Source organism: Emericellopsis cladophorae (assembly GCF_022114955.1).
Source record: "Emericellopsis cladophorae strain MUM 19.33 chromosome Unknown NODE_2_length_1295279_cov_118_880017, whole genome shotgun sequence".
Taxonomy (NCBI): domain Eukaryota; kingdom Fungi; phylum Ascomycota; class Sordariomycetes; order Hypocreales; family Bionectriaceae; genus Emericellopsis; species Emericellopsis cladophorae.
This window is the reverse complement of record NW_026250927.1, coordinates 191,679-206,367: the sequence shown is the minus strand read 5'-3', so window position 1 is coordinate 206,367 and position 14,689 is coordinate 191,679. Positions and strand designations below refer to the sequence as shown.

General features: G+C 56.0%; 6 protein-coding genes across 6 annotated transcripts; 2 read left to right on the top strand and 4 right to left on the bottom strand.

Annotated features, from left to right (window-relative positions):
- Positions 1-555: 555 nt before the first annotated feature.
- Positions 556-1,866, top strand: J7T54_006803 (cell lysis protein-like protein; the record flags this gene model as incomplete). Its single annotated transcript, XM_051507505.1, has 5 exons — positions 556-601; positions 716-748; positions 805-966; positions 1,014-1,315; positions 1,366-1,866. 5 exons carry the CDS (start codon positions 556-558, stop codon positions 1,864-1,866), a joined length of 1,044 nt encoding a protein of 347 aa, XP_051366017.1.
- A 560-nt stretch (positions 1,867-2,426) lies between these two features.
- On the bottom strand, positions 2,427-6,007 carry J7T54_006802 (Ribosome biogenesis protein-like protein; the record flags this gene model as incomplete). Its single annotated transcript, XM_051507494.1, has 3 exons — positions 2,427-5,747; positions 5,799-5,869; positions 5,926-6,007. 3 exons carry the CDS (start codon positions 6,005-6,007, stop codon positions 2,427-2,429), a joined length of 3,474 nt encoding a protein of 1,157 aa, XP_051366016.1.
- Positions 6,008-6,656: 649 nt separating this feature from the next.
- On the bottom strand, positions 6,657-7,962 carry J7T54_006801 (uncharacterized protein; the record flags this gene model as incomplete). Its single annotated transcript, XM_051507484.1, has 2 exons — positions 6,657-7,825; positions 7,875-7,962. The coding sequence occupies 2 exons, from the start codon at positions 7,960-7,962 to the stop codon at positions 6,657-6,659; spliced, it is 1,257 nt and encodes a 418-aa protein (XP_051366015.1).
- A 192-nt stretch (positions 7,963-8,154) lies between these two features.
- J7T54_006800 (Gamma-tubulin complex component-like protein) lies at positions 8,155-10,758 on the bottom strand (the record flags this gene model as incomplete). The annotated part of the gene is made up of 1 exon (XM_051507473.1): positions 8,155-10,758. The coding sequence occupies one exon, from the start codon at positions 10,756-10,758 to the stop codon at positions 8,155-8,157; it is 2,604 nt and encodes an 867-aa protein (XP_051366014.1).
- A 772-nt stretch (positions 10,759-11,530) lies between these two features.
- On the top strand, positions 11,531-12,452 carry J7T54_006799 (Chromatin modification-related protein-like protein; the record flags this gene model as incomplete). Its single annotated transcript, XM_051507462.1, has 2 exons — positions 11,531-11,744; positions 11,803-12,452. 2 exons carry the CDS (start codon positions 11,531-11,533, stop codon positions 12,450-12,452), a joined length of 864 nt encoding a protein of 287 aa, XP_051366013.1.
- Positions 12,453-12,540: 88 nt separating this feature from the next.
- On the bottom strand, positions 12,541-14,430 carry J7T54_006798 (RNA polymerase I-specific transcription initiation factor-like protein; the record flags this gene model as incomplete). The annotated part of the gene is made up of 1 exon (XM_051507451.1): positions 12,541-14,430. The coding sequence occupies one exon, from the start codon at positions 14,428-14,430 to the stop codon at positions 12,541-12,543; it is 1,890 nt and encodes a 629-aa protein (XP_051366012.1).
- Between the last annotated feature and the right edge of the window lie 259 nt (positions 14,431-14,689).

Sequence of the window (14,689 nt, the reverse complement as noted above, 5' to 3'; positions counted from 1 at the left end):
GCTGCCCACTTTCCCTTGCTTCACGCCCACCAAAATCCCCTAGACTAATTGCATGCCCGCCCGTGCATTCCATTCCACGGCCTGTGTGATGACTGCAGGTGCCGTCAGGACGTAAGGTACGTAGCGTGACTGGTTAGTGGTAGCTTCCATCATCGATCATCATCTTCGTCACCACCACCACAACCACCACCTTCATCTGCTCTCCCCATCCACATGCTCCTACTGCCTTCCTCCTTGCTCAAGCATCTCGAATCCCCGTAGAAGCAACGGCCCTCGCGCTCTTTCCACTCAAGTAAGTGAAACAACATTCTTGACTGCCAGCAGTGATGCTTCTCTCCCTCCGGCGCCCCGATGAATTTCTCGTGCGCTCTCTGGCCCTCGTCTCTGCAACGAACACCAGATACCTAATCCTCCCTCACAGCCCACCACCTACGAATGATCAAGAACTCACAGCTTGCTCTCGCCTAGGATCTCACGACTACCTGTGCCCGATACCAAAAATCGCGATCAGAAAATCAACAAAACAAATTACATTAGCTATCTTTCGTCATCGCGATGGCCGAAACCCAGAACCCTTCGGTCCTAGACACCACCAAGGCCAGTATGGTAGGTCCATGTTCGACGAAAACTTGTCGCATGCGCATGGCTAACAGCGCTAATAGTCTACTACACAATCTTCCCTGGTCATGCTGCCATACTCACAACCATCTCGCAGATGCTGCCGCAGCCTACAATTCCGTCACCACTGGTACGTCACTGCTCGTGTGCTTGTTTTGTGCGAACAAAACTAATGAAACTGGGTAGGACCTGTCGCGCAAAATGTCAAGAACCACACTGCGCAAGCCTCTTCTGAGCTGAACAACCTTGCCGCCGCACGCAAGACACCCAACGAACCTGCTGCTACCGGCCAGCCCCTGACACACTATCACTCGTTCTTCCACGAGCTTTTGTCCTGGAAGAACCCCCGTATGTTGTGCTGGAACCACCACAGCTTGGCTATGCTGACCAGACAGGTGCATCCGCCATCGCGCTCGTCTCCATCCTCTCAGCCATCTTCGCGGCTCGTTATCTCGACATCACCCGCTGGTCTCTGAAGCTGGCATGGATCTCACTCTTCTCAACCGTCACAGCTGAGGTTTTCGGCAAGCTCATCCTGAATAATGGTCTTGCCACCCAGATCCGCCCTCGTCGGTACTATACAGTATCCCGCGAAACAATTGACGGTCTTGTCGGGGATGTTCATGAGCTCGTCAACTTCGTTGTTATTGAGGCGCAGCGTATCCTCTTTGTCGAGAACGTCTTTGCCTCCTTGTCTGTGAGTTTGCGTGCATTCTCGTCTTGAATCCCATGCTAAAGCTCAGATAGGCTGCTATTGCCTCGTTCATTGGATACCACCTCACCAAGTTGATGCCCTACTGGGGTCTTGCTCTTCTCGGCACTGTCCTCGCTTTCGCCCTGCCCCTGATATATGTCACCAACAAGGAGTTGATCGATCACCACCTCAAGAACGCCTCTGACGTCGTGGAGGCGCAGACTTCTCAGGTTCGCAGTGTCGCTCAGAAGCAGGCCGAGCAGGTGAGCGCCATCGGCAAGCAATATGCCGGCGACTACACTGGTAAGGTCCAGGAGATGCTGCGCGGCAAGGGCGCTGCTACTGCTGAGACTAGCGAGGACACTTCCCAGACAAGCGCTGCCTCTGCTGAGAAGGGGCCCGCCAACCCAATTGCCTTCCCCAAGATTCCTACCGCCGAGCCTGGTCTCCCCGACGCGCCCACCGAAGAGCCCAAGACGGCTGCCGATGTCCCCACCCCTAGTGTTCCCTCGGAGCCCGTCCTCCCCAACAAGGACGAGCCCCTGATTTCCTAGACGATGTTGCGGGATGATGCTGTTCGCAGCAGTCTAGGTGAGACGGCCTGAGAGAGCAAGCTGAACTGGCGGGTGTCCAGTTCATCAGGCGACGGCAAGACGAGGGTTTCCATGGTGCATGCCACAGTTGGCCATGGAGACCACTCGGATCGTTTGATCGTGCGAGGCGAGGACCCGGCCACCTATAATAAGTCTTGACGATGTCGATGATGACGGGTGGACCTGGAAGTGGAAGGTGGAGAATTCGGAACTGTACACGGGGCTTCAGTTGGAAGCAAAGGCAGTGCTATGGGCTAGTATGATGATGAACACATTCTCCTTTTGATTGGTATGGGCCTGACGCCTGGCGGCGTCTTGGCTGCTTATAGGACGGAGACGGGGTTCTATGGTGTTTTCTTTCCAAGGCGTCTCAGAATTCACCCGACCTAACATTGGTAGCTGTACTTGAGATTGCATGAACAATGAACGGCTAATGTCCGCACATACGAAAATCGCCTTCATCGCGTAGTGAGAAGTATATGTATAGACATGTCGGCCTGAGGTACTAGTACTTGATCTGCTTACTTTCTCCTTTTGCCGCCGCCGCCACCGTTCTCGGCAGCCATGCGTTTCCGGCCATTCTTGCTCCAGAACTCCTTGGACTCTCTCTTCTCACGTGCCTCCTTCTTCTCCAAGTTCTCCGCCATCTTCTTCTTGAAGGCGGTTCGGTTCTCCTCCTTCTTGGCCCTTCTCTTGGCGGCCGCTTCGTTGCGGATCGTGAGGAGCTCTTGCATGAACGCCCTCGCCTTCTTCTCGTCGGGATCCTTGTTGACGACGGCGCGCTTCTGCATATACGTCGGCTTGCGCTGCTTCTTGGTCTGGACAACCTGGCTCTTGTACGGCAGCTCGGCCGCTAGCGCCCGCGGCACGCGCAGCGGGTTGAAGTGGCGCGTCTCGCGCTCCACGGGGCGGTACTGGCTGTTCTTGAGTTGCGGCGTCGCCACGCCCTCGTCGCGGCGGACCTGTCCTGTCAGGCGCATGGGCTGCCACCCCACCAGGTTGGTGACGGGATTGTAGAAGCGATGCGGCTTGACGGGGTACCACGCCCGCAGGAAGACAAGGTCCGAGTAGAGGATCTTGTCCTCAAAAGTGGCGCGGAACTGGCCCTCGGGCTTGCTCAGGGCGCGCTTGATCTGTCCGCGCACGCCGGAGACGGTCTTGATGGAGGCACCCTCAAACTTGGCGATCTCGAGCGACGTGGAGAACATGTCCTTGATGAAGGCGGTGTTCTTGAAGATCTTGGTCGGCTGGCCGGTAAGCTTGAGCTTCTTGACAATCTCGGTCGACTCATCGACGGACAGGACGGTGCCCGTGGCCGCGACGCGGAAGCCCGGTATATCCTTGGAGAAGGAGTTGAAGCATGCGAAGCCCGTGTTGGGGACGATCAGGGGCCCGTAAAAGGTGCCGAAGCAGTGCATGTGCTCGGGTGTATACTTGAGCATGCGGGACCGTGTCCGCGAGTCGGTCAGGGAATAGATGGGCATAGACTGGAAGCGACGCCAGCCGAGGGAGAAGATGAGGGGGTCGTTGGTCTTGAGGATGCGCCTGTGCCAACGGTGCCGCTTGATGCGGACCTGGACGAAGCCGAAGCGATCCTCGGTGGGAGAGAGGCCGCCGACGACAATGGGCGTGCGCGAATTGAAGCGTTCGACGAACTCGGCGGGGACCCCCTCAAGGACGATTTTGGCGTACTTGCCCGCGCGGTAGCCCTCGACGGCGGCGCGTTGTCGCTCGTCGAGCTCGGCAAACTCCTCCTTGTTGATGTCGAGTTGCTTCTGGATCATGGCCTTTTGGGCATCGTACCACTCGTCCTCGCCAAACTCTTGAATGTCGCCACCCTCGCGACGCGCGTTGGCCTTGTCGTTCAGGAAACCTTCGCGATCTTCCTCTTCGAAGCGCTGCTTGAGCTCAGCCTTGCGCTTGGCATTGGCGTCGCGTTCGGCCGCGATCTCGTCGGCCGTCTGCTGCTGGGGGGCGTCCTCAGGCTTGACACCGCCTTGATCTTCTGTTGCCTCGAGATCCTCAAAGACGCCATCACCCTCGTCGTCCCCATCATCGATGCCGTCGAACTCATCGTCTTCGTCAAATCCTTCGCTATCCTCGGCACCTTCACCCCGGACCGCGGTGGTGAAGCGCCGACGAAGTGCATCCAGATTGGCCTCGTCAGCCCACTTGGCTGCTAGATCCTCGTAGTCGTAGTCGGGTATTAATCGGTCCTCAGCCTTGTCCTCGTCCTCTTGCTTGGTCTTTTTGAAAAAGTCATCGTCATCCTCGTCGGCCTCAATGTCTTCCTCCTCTTCTTCGTCCTCGTCAGTACCTCGCCAGCGCTTCAGCGCGTCGGCGGGCGATAATGACTCATCGTAGATGAAGCGCGCCAGGTCGCCTGTGTGGTATGTTCGTCTCCTGCCGTACATCTTCATGGCCTTGGACTGGATATTGTCCTTCCATCGCATAGCGGCAGCCTCCTCGTCGGAATCGTAGTCCTCCTCCTCCTCCTCCTCCTCCTCGTCATCCTCGGCACCAGAGATTGAGCCCAAGTCAGAGTCACTGTCGGCAAAGGCCACATCTCCCTCGGTGGCGTCCTTGTCGTTGCTCTTGCGGAACATCTTGCCCATCTTGCTCTCTTGAAACACCTCTTCCGAATCGAATTCTTGGTCCTCGTCGCCACTGGCAAAGCCCTCGTCCTCCGGTTCATCATCTTCATCTTCGTCGCGCTCGGCTATCCGTGCCTTGCGCTGCGATTTGCGACCTGTGTCCTCATCCTCAGCCACCTCTTTGATCTGCTCACCACCCTCGAAGAGTTGGACACCGTTCTCTGTCTGGCCGAGTAGACGGCGCTCGGCTTGTAGACCGACAATCATCTCCTCTCCCTCGCCACGTTCAGCATCTTGGGTATCTTTATCAAAGTTGAAGCCCTTCTCTCGAGTGATCCAGATGGCGTCACCATCAATCTTGAGACCACTTCTGTCAGACATGGGGGCGTAAAGCCTCTTTTCCTTCTCGTCTAGCCTGCGGCGACCTGTCTTGCCGGTGATCTTGGCTAACGCCTGTTCCATGGCAGGTGTTGGACAGGGGTCGGGCAGCGCCTCCATATTCGCCACGGTGTAGTCGCCTAACCCGGGAATATGTATCCTCTGCCCTTGTGACGAGAAATTGGTGCCTCGCAGATAACCCGAGAGGACAATTGATCGGTCGCATTTCGGATTCTCCTCGATCTTGGTTGGGTGGGTGATGTCCCGGTAGCTGTCAATGATCGAGTAGGGGTGCGAGTTCCTCCAGACCAGGGGCCGGGGGTTCTTCATGACCGACAGGAACCTCGACAAGTTGTGGATCTCGCGGTCGGGATATCGTCCGTTCATCACACCAGAGAGGTAGAAGAGATGCGCGCCCTGGTAGAGCTCAGTCCATAACCTGCGCTTGAGCCTCTTCTTTGCGTCCTTGAGGGTCTGCGGTTTCCGAAACAGATCCAGATGTGTGAGTATTCCAAAGACGTTACCGGGCATGCCCGTTGCGCTCAGCACATTCAGAAACTCCATGGTCTCCATTTCGAAGCCATAGTTGCCGTCGATCATGAGGAGCACAATGTCTGCGACCTTGGCCACGTCCACCATGGCCTCGAGTTCGTTGGGGCATTCGAGGAAGGTGAGGCGCTGCTTCTTGGAAGTGATGACGGTGATCGGGCCTTGCGGGTCGGTGATGGATTCCTTGGCATAGCGACGGATTAGAGACTTGAGAAGTGTCGTTTTTCCGACGCCAGGGGGGCCGACAATGGCGACGAGGCGGGGAGGTGCCTCCTCGGGCAGGCGGTCGACAAGGGGAACATGGAGGCGTCTCTCTTTGATCTGGGGCAATGTCAGTGGAAGCTTGTCAGCAGGGAGAAATCTTCAACTCACATCTTGGGACCGAGCAGCAGTCTTGGCGAGCTTGCCAGGCTTTGAGAAGGCGAAGGCTTTCGGGTTTTGTTCTGTGCCATGGGTGTTAGCTCCTAGTCGCGTGCGCTGGTGTGGGTGTACGACGTACCGCCCGATGATTGCTTCTTGTCTTTCTTGTCTTTCTTCTCCTTGCCCGACTTGCGATGGGGCTTGTGTAATTGCTGCTCCATCGTTGCGGTTGGCGTCGTCCGGATCAGTGCTTTAGAAACATCGCCAGACGCAAAAAGTTGCGACAAGGCGTTGGTTGGCCTTGCTGGCAAAAATTTCCGGCGATAAGTCTTATCGATAGGAACAGAGTGGGGGATCATGGCTTGGAGCTTGGTGGGTCGCCGCCAAGACACTGTCGCTGTCGCTGAGGTTGGTTGAGCCATTCTGTCGCATTCATCGAAGTGACAATTTTTACATGGCATGGGCAGTAGTGTCTTGATGTCGATCTTAGGATCGAGGCCAATCGATACTCCCAGAAGCCTGTTGCGAACCTGGGCGGCGAGAGATCGCCGTCATGGTGGCCCTGTTTGGAGTCAGCACCCAACACCACGCCAACGTTCATGTATGGGAGAACCTTGAGTCGCCATTGGAAACTATTATTATTTCATTGTCTTGTGTTTCCTCCGCTGTCCGCAAGGGGTCAGTCAGTTGGTATCAGCATCTTGTCCTGGCCCCGGCAGGCTCCTACCTAAGAACTTAGGCAAACATTATTGTGATTTGAACACTGGGCTTGCGAAAAGGGGATGTCTAGCGAAATGAACAGTTCAGTAGTGTTGCAAGTCAGGGTATCAATTCGTCTCTCATTCGCTGTTGCAGCCTTCTTCCAATCGATCAGAAGCTGTCGTTGAGTATATCCTCGTTCATCTTGACCATTGTAGGACTGTACTCGCTGGACTCGGGATCGGCGCCCGCATCAATCAGGATGTCGTCCACGATTCTCCTGCTTGCCTCGCGAGCCGGCGTCTGCAGCAACTTCGACGGAGGCAGAGCGAACTGGATCGTTTTGGGCGGACTCATCCCCGCGTACAAATCAGCATCCTCGTCATCTTCGTAATCTATTTCCTCGCCAACATCCCAATCCAACGGCACCTTGCTGACCCCCCCTTCACCCTCGTCAAAGGCGCTTCTGGCCTTGCGACCCGTTTCGGGTGTCTGCACACTGACCCCGGGTGTGCGAGGGCCGCGCTGCGGCGCCGCGGTCGCACCCTTCTTGTATGGCGACATAAAGGCTTCGCTTCGGAGTTGAGGCGCAGCAATCTCTGGCGAGGACATGGGCGAGTCATCCTTCCACGATGGAACGGCTGGCTCTTTGCCCTTGCCTTTGCCCTTGCCTTTGATGGGCGATATTCGCAGTGTAGGCTTGTGCGGTGTAGCTTGCACGCGGTAGTTCTTGTCCAGTACGCGGTGAAGTAGAGGATCTTTGCTCTTCTGGACCGACTGTTCGCTTTCCTTCCGCTCGAGGACCTGCCGGGGCGTCATGGACATGTCCGGCAACCTCGCCGTACGCTGGGCAAAGAGCACGGTGGAGTCTTCCTCGTCCTCTTGCAGAACCGTCGTATCCTCGGTCTTGGGCACCTGCCTCTTCATTGTCTCGTACGGCGAGTCGAGATCGGCCAGTGGTGTCCGCATGGTCTTGGTGGCTGGTACTCGAGGGGTGCTACCCGACAATTCACCGTCATCCAGCAAGGACTCCTCGCCTTCCACGTCCATCGGCGCGTGGTCCGACACGTTGGTCGTGTTGACATCCTCGCCACGTCGGGGCGTCTGCGTCATGGCAGTATCGTCGCGTATCGCAGTGCTCTCGTCATTCTTGGTCGTCTCGGCGTCGTTGTCGAGTGCTTCGTAGCCTGAAAGCGAGACGTTGGCGGAGGCTTCGAAAAATTGCTTCCAAAACTTGGAGGCATCCCAGACGGCCCGCGAATGATCGCCATACTGCTCGACGAGCGGGAGAATGCTGGTGGTAACGATGCGGTGAGCTTTACTGAAGTTGTGGTCGATTTCTGGCAGAGATGGTCAGCCTTGTGTCTCACTATCCTGTAGGATCCTGACCTTGCAGTGTCAGCGTGATCGACTGCTCCAGCTTCTCGAGCTCCTCAGTCAGCGTCAAGCTGCGGGGTGCTACACTCGGTCGCGCCATGATGGGATATGTTGATGGTTAAATTGAAGATTGAAGTTGGCGGTCACGGGCGCGTGGAAGACGCGATGAGGGGCAACGTTCCTCGTTGGTGGGGTCAGTTACGGGTGAGAGGCACTCAGGGGGAAGGAAAGCAGCTTGTCTTCATGAAGAATAGGTATGTTTATGTAGGTACGGTATAAATCCGCTGGGTGTCTAATGCGCGCCGTAAAATCCATTGATATCAAGCTTCAAAAGAAGATGCGATACCATCGTGTCGTCGCCCAGCCCCTCGAGCCCAAGCTCCCTGTCCTCTTCCCTCCCTTTGTCAACGCGCGCCTTTTCAGCCATGCCACGACAAACAGTTCCAAATACCTGTACCTTTTTCTTAAACTGCTTGTAGAGCATTGCAGAAGACACGGCGGCGTCAGCAGCCCCCTTTTTGTTATGTTGTCGCCTGAGCTTCGCGTACTGCAGCACAATCGTGAACACCTCTTCCAGAAGCTGTAGGACCCCCTTTTGCCGTTTGCGAAGGAACAGCGACTGCGACACCACATTGAGGACGGCACTGTGCACCTCGCGCAATTTTTCTGGACTCTCCAAGCCGTCCGTAGGCTGCTTCTCGAGCGATGACTCCATCTTGTCCAGTCTCTTTTCGAAAGCCTGCCAAGGCAAAGCCACACCAACATCCAGAAAGTATGACGCGACGCTGGCCACAAAGTGCCGTGACTCCCTCACGAACCGGTATCCAGGTTCATTGTCATCGCGTTCGAGCATGGCCTCTCGCCACAGCTGATCTGTCACAAACACCAGACGCAGCACGCGCAGCATAAGCTTGAAGACGCGATCGTATTGCATCAGGATCAGTGGCGTTAGGACAAACCTCAGCTCAGACGGCACCTTGTAGCTCAATCGCAAAAAGTCCAACGCTTCCAAAGAGTCAGGATTGACGCACTTGTCGATTTCTTCATCCGACAGATCGCGCACCGCAAAGCTCAGTTCGCCGGGCAAATCAGTAGCCTCCGTTGAGAAAGGGTCGGAAAATGACCCGCCCCATGGCTGCACATCAAAGCTGTCAACAAGCACCCCCAGCAGCGCGAGTCGCAGCTCTGAGCTCGCCGGTGGCCAGGTATCGCGACCTCCCAGCCGGAGGCCCATTGTGTCACCTTGACGGGCGACACCAGCCTGTCTATCAGCTCTTTCGAGATCAGGATCGAAGAGCGCCTGGGCAAGACGACTCGAGAACACGCCATTGCCAAACAGCTGGAAGTCATGCTGCAGTCGGAGGTGATTGCGGAGGTTGTGACTCTTGAACAGTTCCCGAAGCGCTTCACGGTTGACAACTTGTGCTTGCGCTTGGATGAGCCTGCCAAAGCTGAGATTGGGGATCAATGACCAGTGCAGCATGTCGTCGTCAGATCTCCCTTCCAGTACAAACTCTTGGCCGTCTAAGTGTTGACGTATCAGCTCATCCAGCACCGTTGGGGTGTCCTCTGCAGCCGGTTGCCTGTCTAGGTCTTGCATTGACGCTGCAAGGCGATCATGCATCTCTTCTGGGTCGAGCGTGAAAAGACCGCGAGCAGCTTCCGTTGTTGTTCTGGCCACCCCCGGTTCGTGAACCGAAGATGGCTCTCCCAAGTTGCGACATTCCTCAATTGCTCCCGCCAGTGATTCTTTGTAGACCATCACCTGGGCTTCGAGTCTTTGGATCGCGTCCCATTCGAATTTCCAGTCGATACCTGGTGCCACGGCCTTGACCAGCGTATTTGGCTTTGACAGGGCATGTTCTGGATGGCACGCCCAGAGAAACCGGAGGCTGCGACCCGTCTCGAATGCCATTTCCAGCACATCGTCGGGAATAAAGCTGGGTGCTTGGTTCTTCTTGAGTCGAAAGTCGACCTCCTCGCATCCCTCACCAAAGTCGTCCGTGTAAACCTCTGCTTCGACCTTGACGAATCCCTTGGTCTGCCCCAGATTTGTCCTGTGCATGGGGATGCCAGTCTCGGGCCTGGTCCCTATCCACTCCTCGAGGAATTCAGTCCAAGGCGAGCATGCCACTCGGAGTAACTCCTGCCAGATCTTGGGCAGCAGTCCCCGCGCCGTTTGGAATTGAACCATCTGCTTCTCCACGCTTTCCACGATCCGCGCGTCGCCTCCAGCCAATTCTACAGTGCTGACAAGATGATGAAGGGGATCCAGTATGGTCATGACAGCTCTCACCAGTTCTTGGAGTTGTAGCAGCGAACCCCCTTGCCAGCGAGACACGGTGTGTTGCTTCAAGGAGTGAAGTGCCTGGCGTACGGCACTGGCCAGCGCAACAGCGCAGCGTGACCTCTCCTTGGTGTACATCTTGTTGACGAATGTATCGAGCTTCAGATATTGCCCGCCACAGGTGAGGCAGCGCTTCTTGATAGCACCGATAGCACTGGGAGAGAACCCATATAGCCGAAATTCCGGCAGTGCATCACAAAACTGTTGTCCATCCTCACTCCTTTGGAACAGGGCCGACTCGTTGCCCACGGTCAATGCTAGAAGCGAAGCCAGCACTACGCTCGAGGCAACAGCGGGACCATGGGGCCGGGAGAACGAGCTCGCACGTACTTGACCGCGCGCAAGCATCGACTCGAAAGCCTGAGGGCCAGCTTCGGTCAAATTCAGAGGCGGAGGCTTGGTGCTTGCATCTTGCGCTATGTATGAGTCCCACGTTCTGAGAGTCGATGTGTCCTTGATGTAAGGGGCTGATCTGGTCCACAGGTCGTCGTCCAGATCTGAGGAGACTTCATCCGTTACGTCTGGCCCGGCTTCTTCTTCTTGCTGCATAGGTTGGCTCGCATTCTCTGGTATTCCAGGGACCACTTCAGGCGGACCTCGCCAGGAGAAGAGTTCATTGTGGGATGAGGCGACATCGAGTAATTTGGACGCATCGCAATCTACCGCAAATCAGCAAGAACAGAGAACGCCATTGTCGCCTCACTCACCAACCAGTTCCTCTGAGAAAAAAGAACGTCCAGCACGATCGCTATTTGGTAATTCATTGACCAAGGAGGATGTGGTCCAGAAGTCGGGCACCGCAAATACGTTGGCCATGTTGTGCTTCTGGGGCTCCTACTGAAGCGAATTCAACAGTGCTGGACACGCATGAGGTGTGAGCTGGGACCGAGCCCTGGTGGAAGCGTATCTGCAGCAGCTGACCAAATAATTCCAGGTACGTTGGCGAGAAGATGCGTCTACAAGTAGCTGCCCCGCGACACGCGCTTTGAGGGTTGGCTCGAGGCGCGTTTGTTGCGGCAGAGGGTGCAAGTCTTCGGTACCTCAGTAGCCCGCATTCCGAACTTGCAAAATAATGTACTCTGTACATCCACTCGAGAATGATCTCATGCGCAACGCAAACGCAAACCTCAAACTTTGGAGTTTGGACCCTGATTTCCGACAAGTCTGAGGACCAGGCTAGTGCTTGGCATTCCGCGTCTTCAGTTGCAACATCTCAATTAGACTCATCGCGCCATTGGCCCTCGCCCATCCTATTTATTCTACCAACCTCGCGACTGAACATCGCCCAGCAATAGCGGATACCCTGCCAAAGCCAGCCACGATGCCGCCCAGGAAACGAGGGCGCGGTGGCGCGCACGCTGCCACTGCTGCCACACCGGCACGCGACGACGACAAAATGGACATTGACACGCCTAGACCCGATGACACCAAGAGCGCATCCCCGGAGAAGTCGTCCGCCATCGATCCAAACGATTGCTGGACGGACGACCAGGTGGCCTCGCTGTTCAAGGGTGTCATCCGCTGGAAACCTGCCGGTGCGTCCTCCACCAAGCTCGAAACCAAACATGAAAAGACCTGACATCTCGCAATTAGGCATGCACAAGCATTTTCGGATGCTTGCTATATCAGAACACTTGCGGAACCATGGCTTCGACCCCGATTATCACAGACACACGCGCATCCCGAACATTTGGAAGAAGCTCGGCACCTACTACAATCTCCAGGCCATCGACGAGCGCGAGAGCTTTGACGACGATGAACCCGACGACAGATATCTCGATTTTCAGCTACCGCTTCCCAACTTCTTCGACGCGATCATGGAGCGTGCCAAGGCGGACCCCAGCGAAACAAGATCGTCTCCAGCAACATTTGACCCCGAAGGACCAATCCCTTCCTCGCCGCCCAAGAAACGGAAACGCGCAGGCACTGGGTCAAGGACCAGGGGGGTATCACGGGAGGATACTGAGGAGGTTTCGGTCGCGCACAACGAAAAACCGGCCGGACGGAGGTCTCGTGGACGCACCAGGGCGGCCAGCAACGCTGCCAAGGCAGAGAAGGCCGAGTCAACGGAGGACGAGGACGAGGAGGAAGAAGAGGACAGCGAGGATCAGGATGGAGACTCGAGTCAAGAGGAGAATCACAGTGATGAGGAAACTGCAGCGACGCCGTCGGCCAGGCCCACCCGAGGGGGCAGACCACGCGGGCGAGGCCGAGGTAGGGGCGGGCGCCGGCGTGGCCGATGAACAAGTGTAACAGAGGCTTTTCCGAAAGATAGTATACTAGAGTTTGAATGATACCCAAAGAGGATCCCATCGAGGGAGAAGCATGTAACTAGGTCGACGGTTCCTCGGCCATATTGGCCTCCCATTCACCGACATACTTGGTGGTATGCCTCCAGTCTCTTCCGAGAGGAAGCTTGCCCTCAACATCTAGCATCCCTCGCGCGCGAGGCCCAGGAGCTGATCTCCTAGGTAACTCCCTAGGCGGCGCCTTTGCGAGAAGATCCCACATCTGCAGTTCATATTGGTAGCTGTTGTGCTGATCAAGATCCTCAGCATACTGTTCCTGACTTCGCTCAATCGCTATGCGATGGCCGAGGGACTGCATCGTCCTACGCGTCTTCTGGAAAGGTGCGACGGAAAATCTGAAGACCTCGTCGGCCTCTCGTGCGATGGCCTGCGATTCCGCCGTATACTCGTCGGTTTCTTCGTCTGAATCATGACTATCTTGCGCCGACTCTGAAGTCGAGACGTCAAGATCAGTTTCTGGATCCGGCTTCGCCTTGACATGTGCGCCAGTATCAGGCGCGGATACTCTCTTCGTAGCGTCGTCCTCCCAAAGAAGTGCCTCCTCCACCTGATCATGATCGAGTAGCTCGTCCTCGTCGTCGGCCTCGCCTTCATCATACACGACCAATCGCAACCGGCGCGCACTCTTCCGCCAAAAGTCTCTTGAATTTGGCGAGAGATTCAGGGCTTCCGCGGCTGTCCTAATGTCCCTCCCTCGCACAAGACTTCGTTGATGAGGATGCCGCTCCCTTTGACTTTTAATCCGAGTGGACGCGGCATATATCGCAGTCTGCACCAGCCTCCTGGTGATGGACACTGTGAGCGAGTAGAAGTCTTCGAAAGTTGAGGTCCATATGGAAGGTGGAACGTCGTCAATATGGTTCCAGTTGTCAGCCGGCACCGACGAGTTGAGAAATATCCGTTGCGACACGCTAAGCCAGTTGTGCAGATGGAATAGTCCTATCGAGGGCAACGCTGACGTAGCTTGTAAGCTTTTGTCACCGGCTCGAAGTCTTCTGGAGATATCAGGTGTCAAGTCCCAGACCTCGGCCCATTTCTTTTCCTCGCGATGCTGCTCGCGGCGCTCCTGTTTCAGCGAGAGAGCATCAGCAGCATCGTCGAGCGCATGGCAGCACTGCTGACTGAGTTCCATGGCCGCAGGATATTCCTCCATCGACACGAGTGAGCCGCTCCCATTGTCGGTATAACGTCTGAGCCCAGCTTCGAGAACTTCAATGTAGTGTCGCACTTCCACAGGGCTCTTACTGCCAACTCTTTCTGAAATTCCTTGCAGATCGTCCTTGCCAAGACGTGCAACCGCCTCGAAGAGTAACTTCTTCTCAATGCTTGACCAGAAAGTGAGGCCGATTTGAGAATTCGGCGGCTCAGCCTCGTCGTTCAGCACTACCCTATGCGAGGCATCCTCGACAGCTGCATTGAACAGGTTGATGTAAGCAGAGCTGAAGTTCCCTTTTTGTCTTTTCAGGGGCCTGAAAGCCGCAGGATCTTCAGCGGACCGCTTCAATGGCAGCTCATCGCCGGTCTCTTCGCGGCCTGATTCTTCGGCCTCCTCTGCAGATGGCTCTCCGGAGCCTTGGTCAAGGGAGTCAAAATCTGGATCGATGCGCTCGCCCGGGTCTGGCGATGGCGTTTGCAGCGATGGCGGCTCAAGCTTTTGATGAGGGGATTCTCTTAGCTGCGCAGCACTCGAAGCTGCAGTGTGGTTGTCGATGGGCTCATTGATATTGTAACGCGGGTTTTCCCGGATGGCTCCACTTTCATGGCCAGCATGGGAGTTTCCCACTCGAGACGTTTGCTGTGAGCGCAGCCGTACTGGCGATGCAACGGGGGACGGTGTCTCAGGAAACGGGATCAGATCCGCGAGCCCAGCGTCGTGGTCGTCGAGAGGCTCGTATTCATAGTCTGAGCTCATGGTCTACCTTGTTTCGGGTAGGCGCAGCGGTATACGGCAAAATTTGTTAGACTCATGTTAAGAGGTTCCCCTGTTGTCGCGAGAGGTGTACGTGACGAGCCGCGGAGGGTACAAGGGCTGAGAGCAAGTTGTGAATTGTCGGATGGCTCTTCGAATTCAAGCTGGCACGAAGACTCGCATCTTGAGATTTACGGTCTCCACGTGACTCTACAAAAATGCATCTACGGCAACGGACGAAGGCAAAATGAACGCTGCGTTA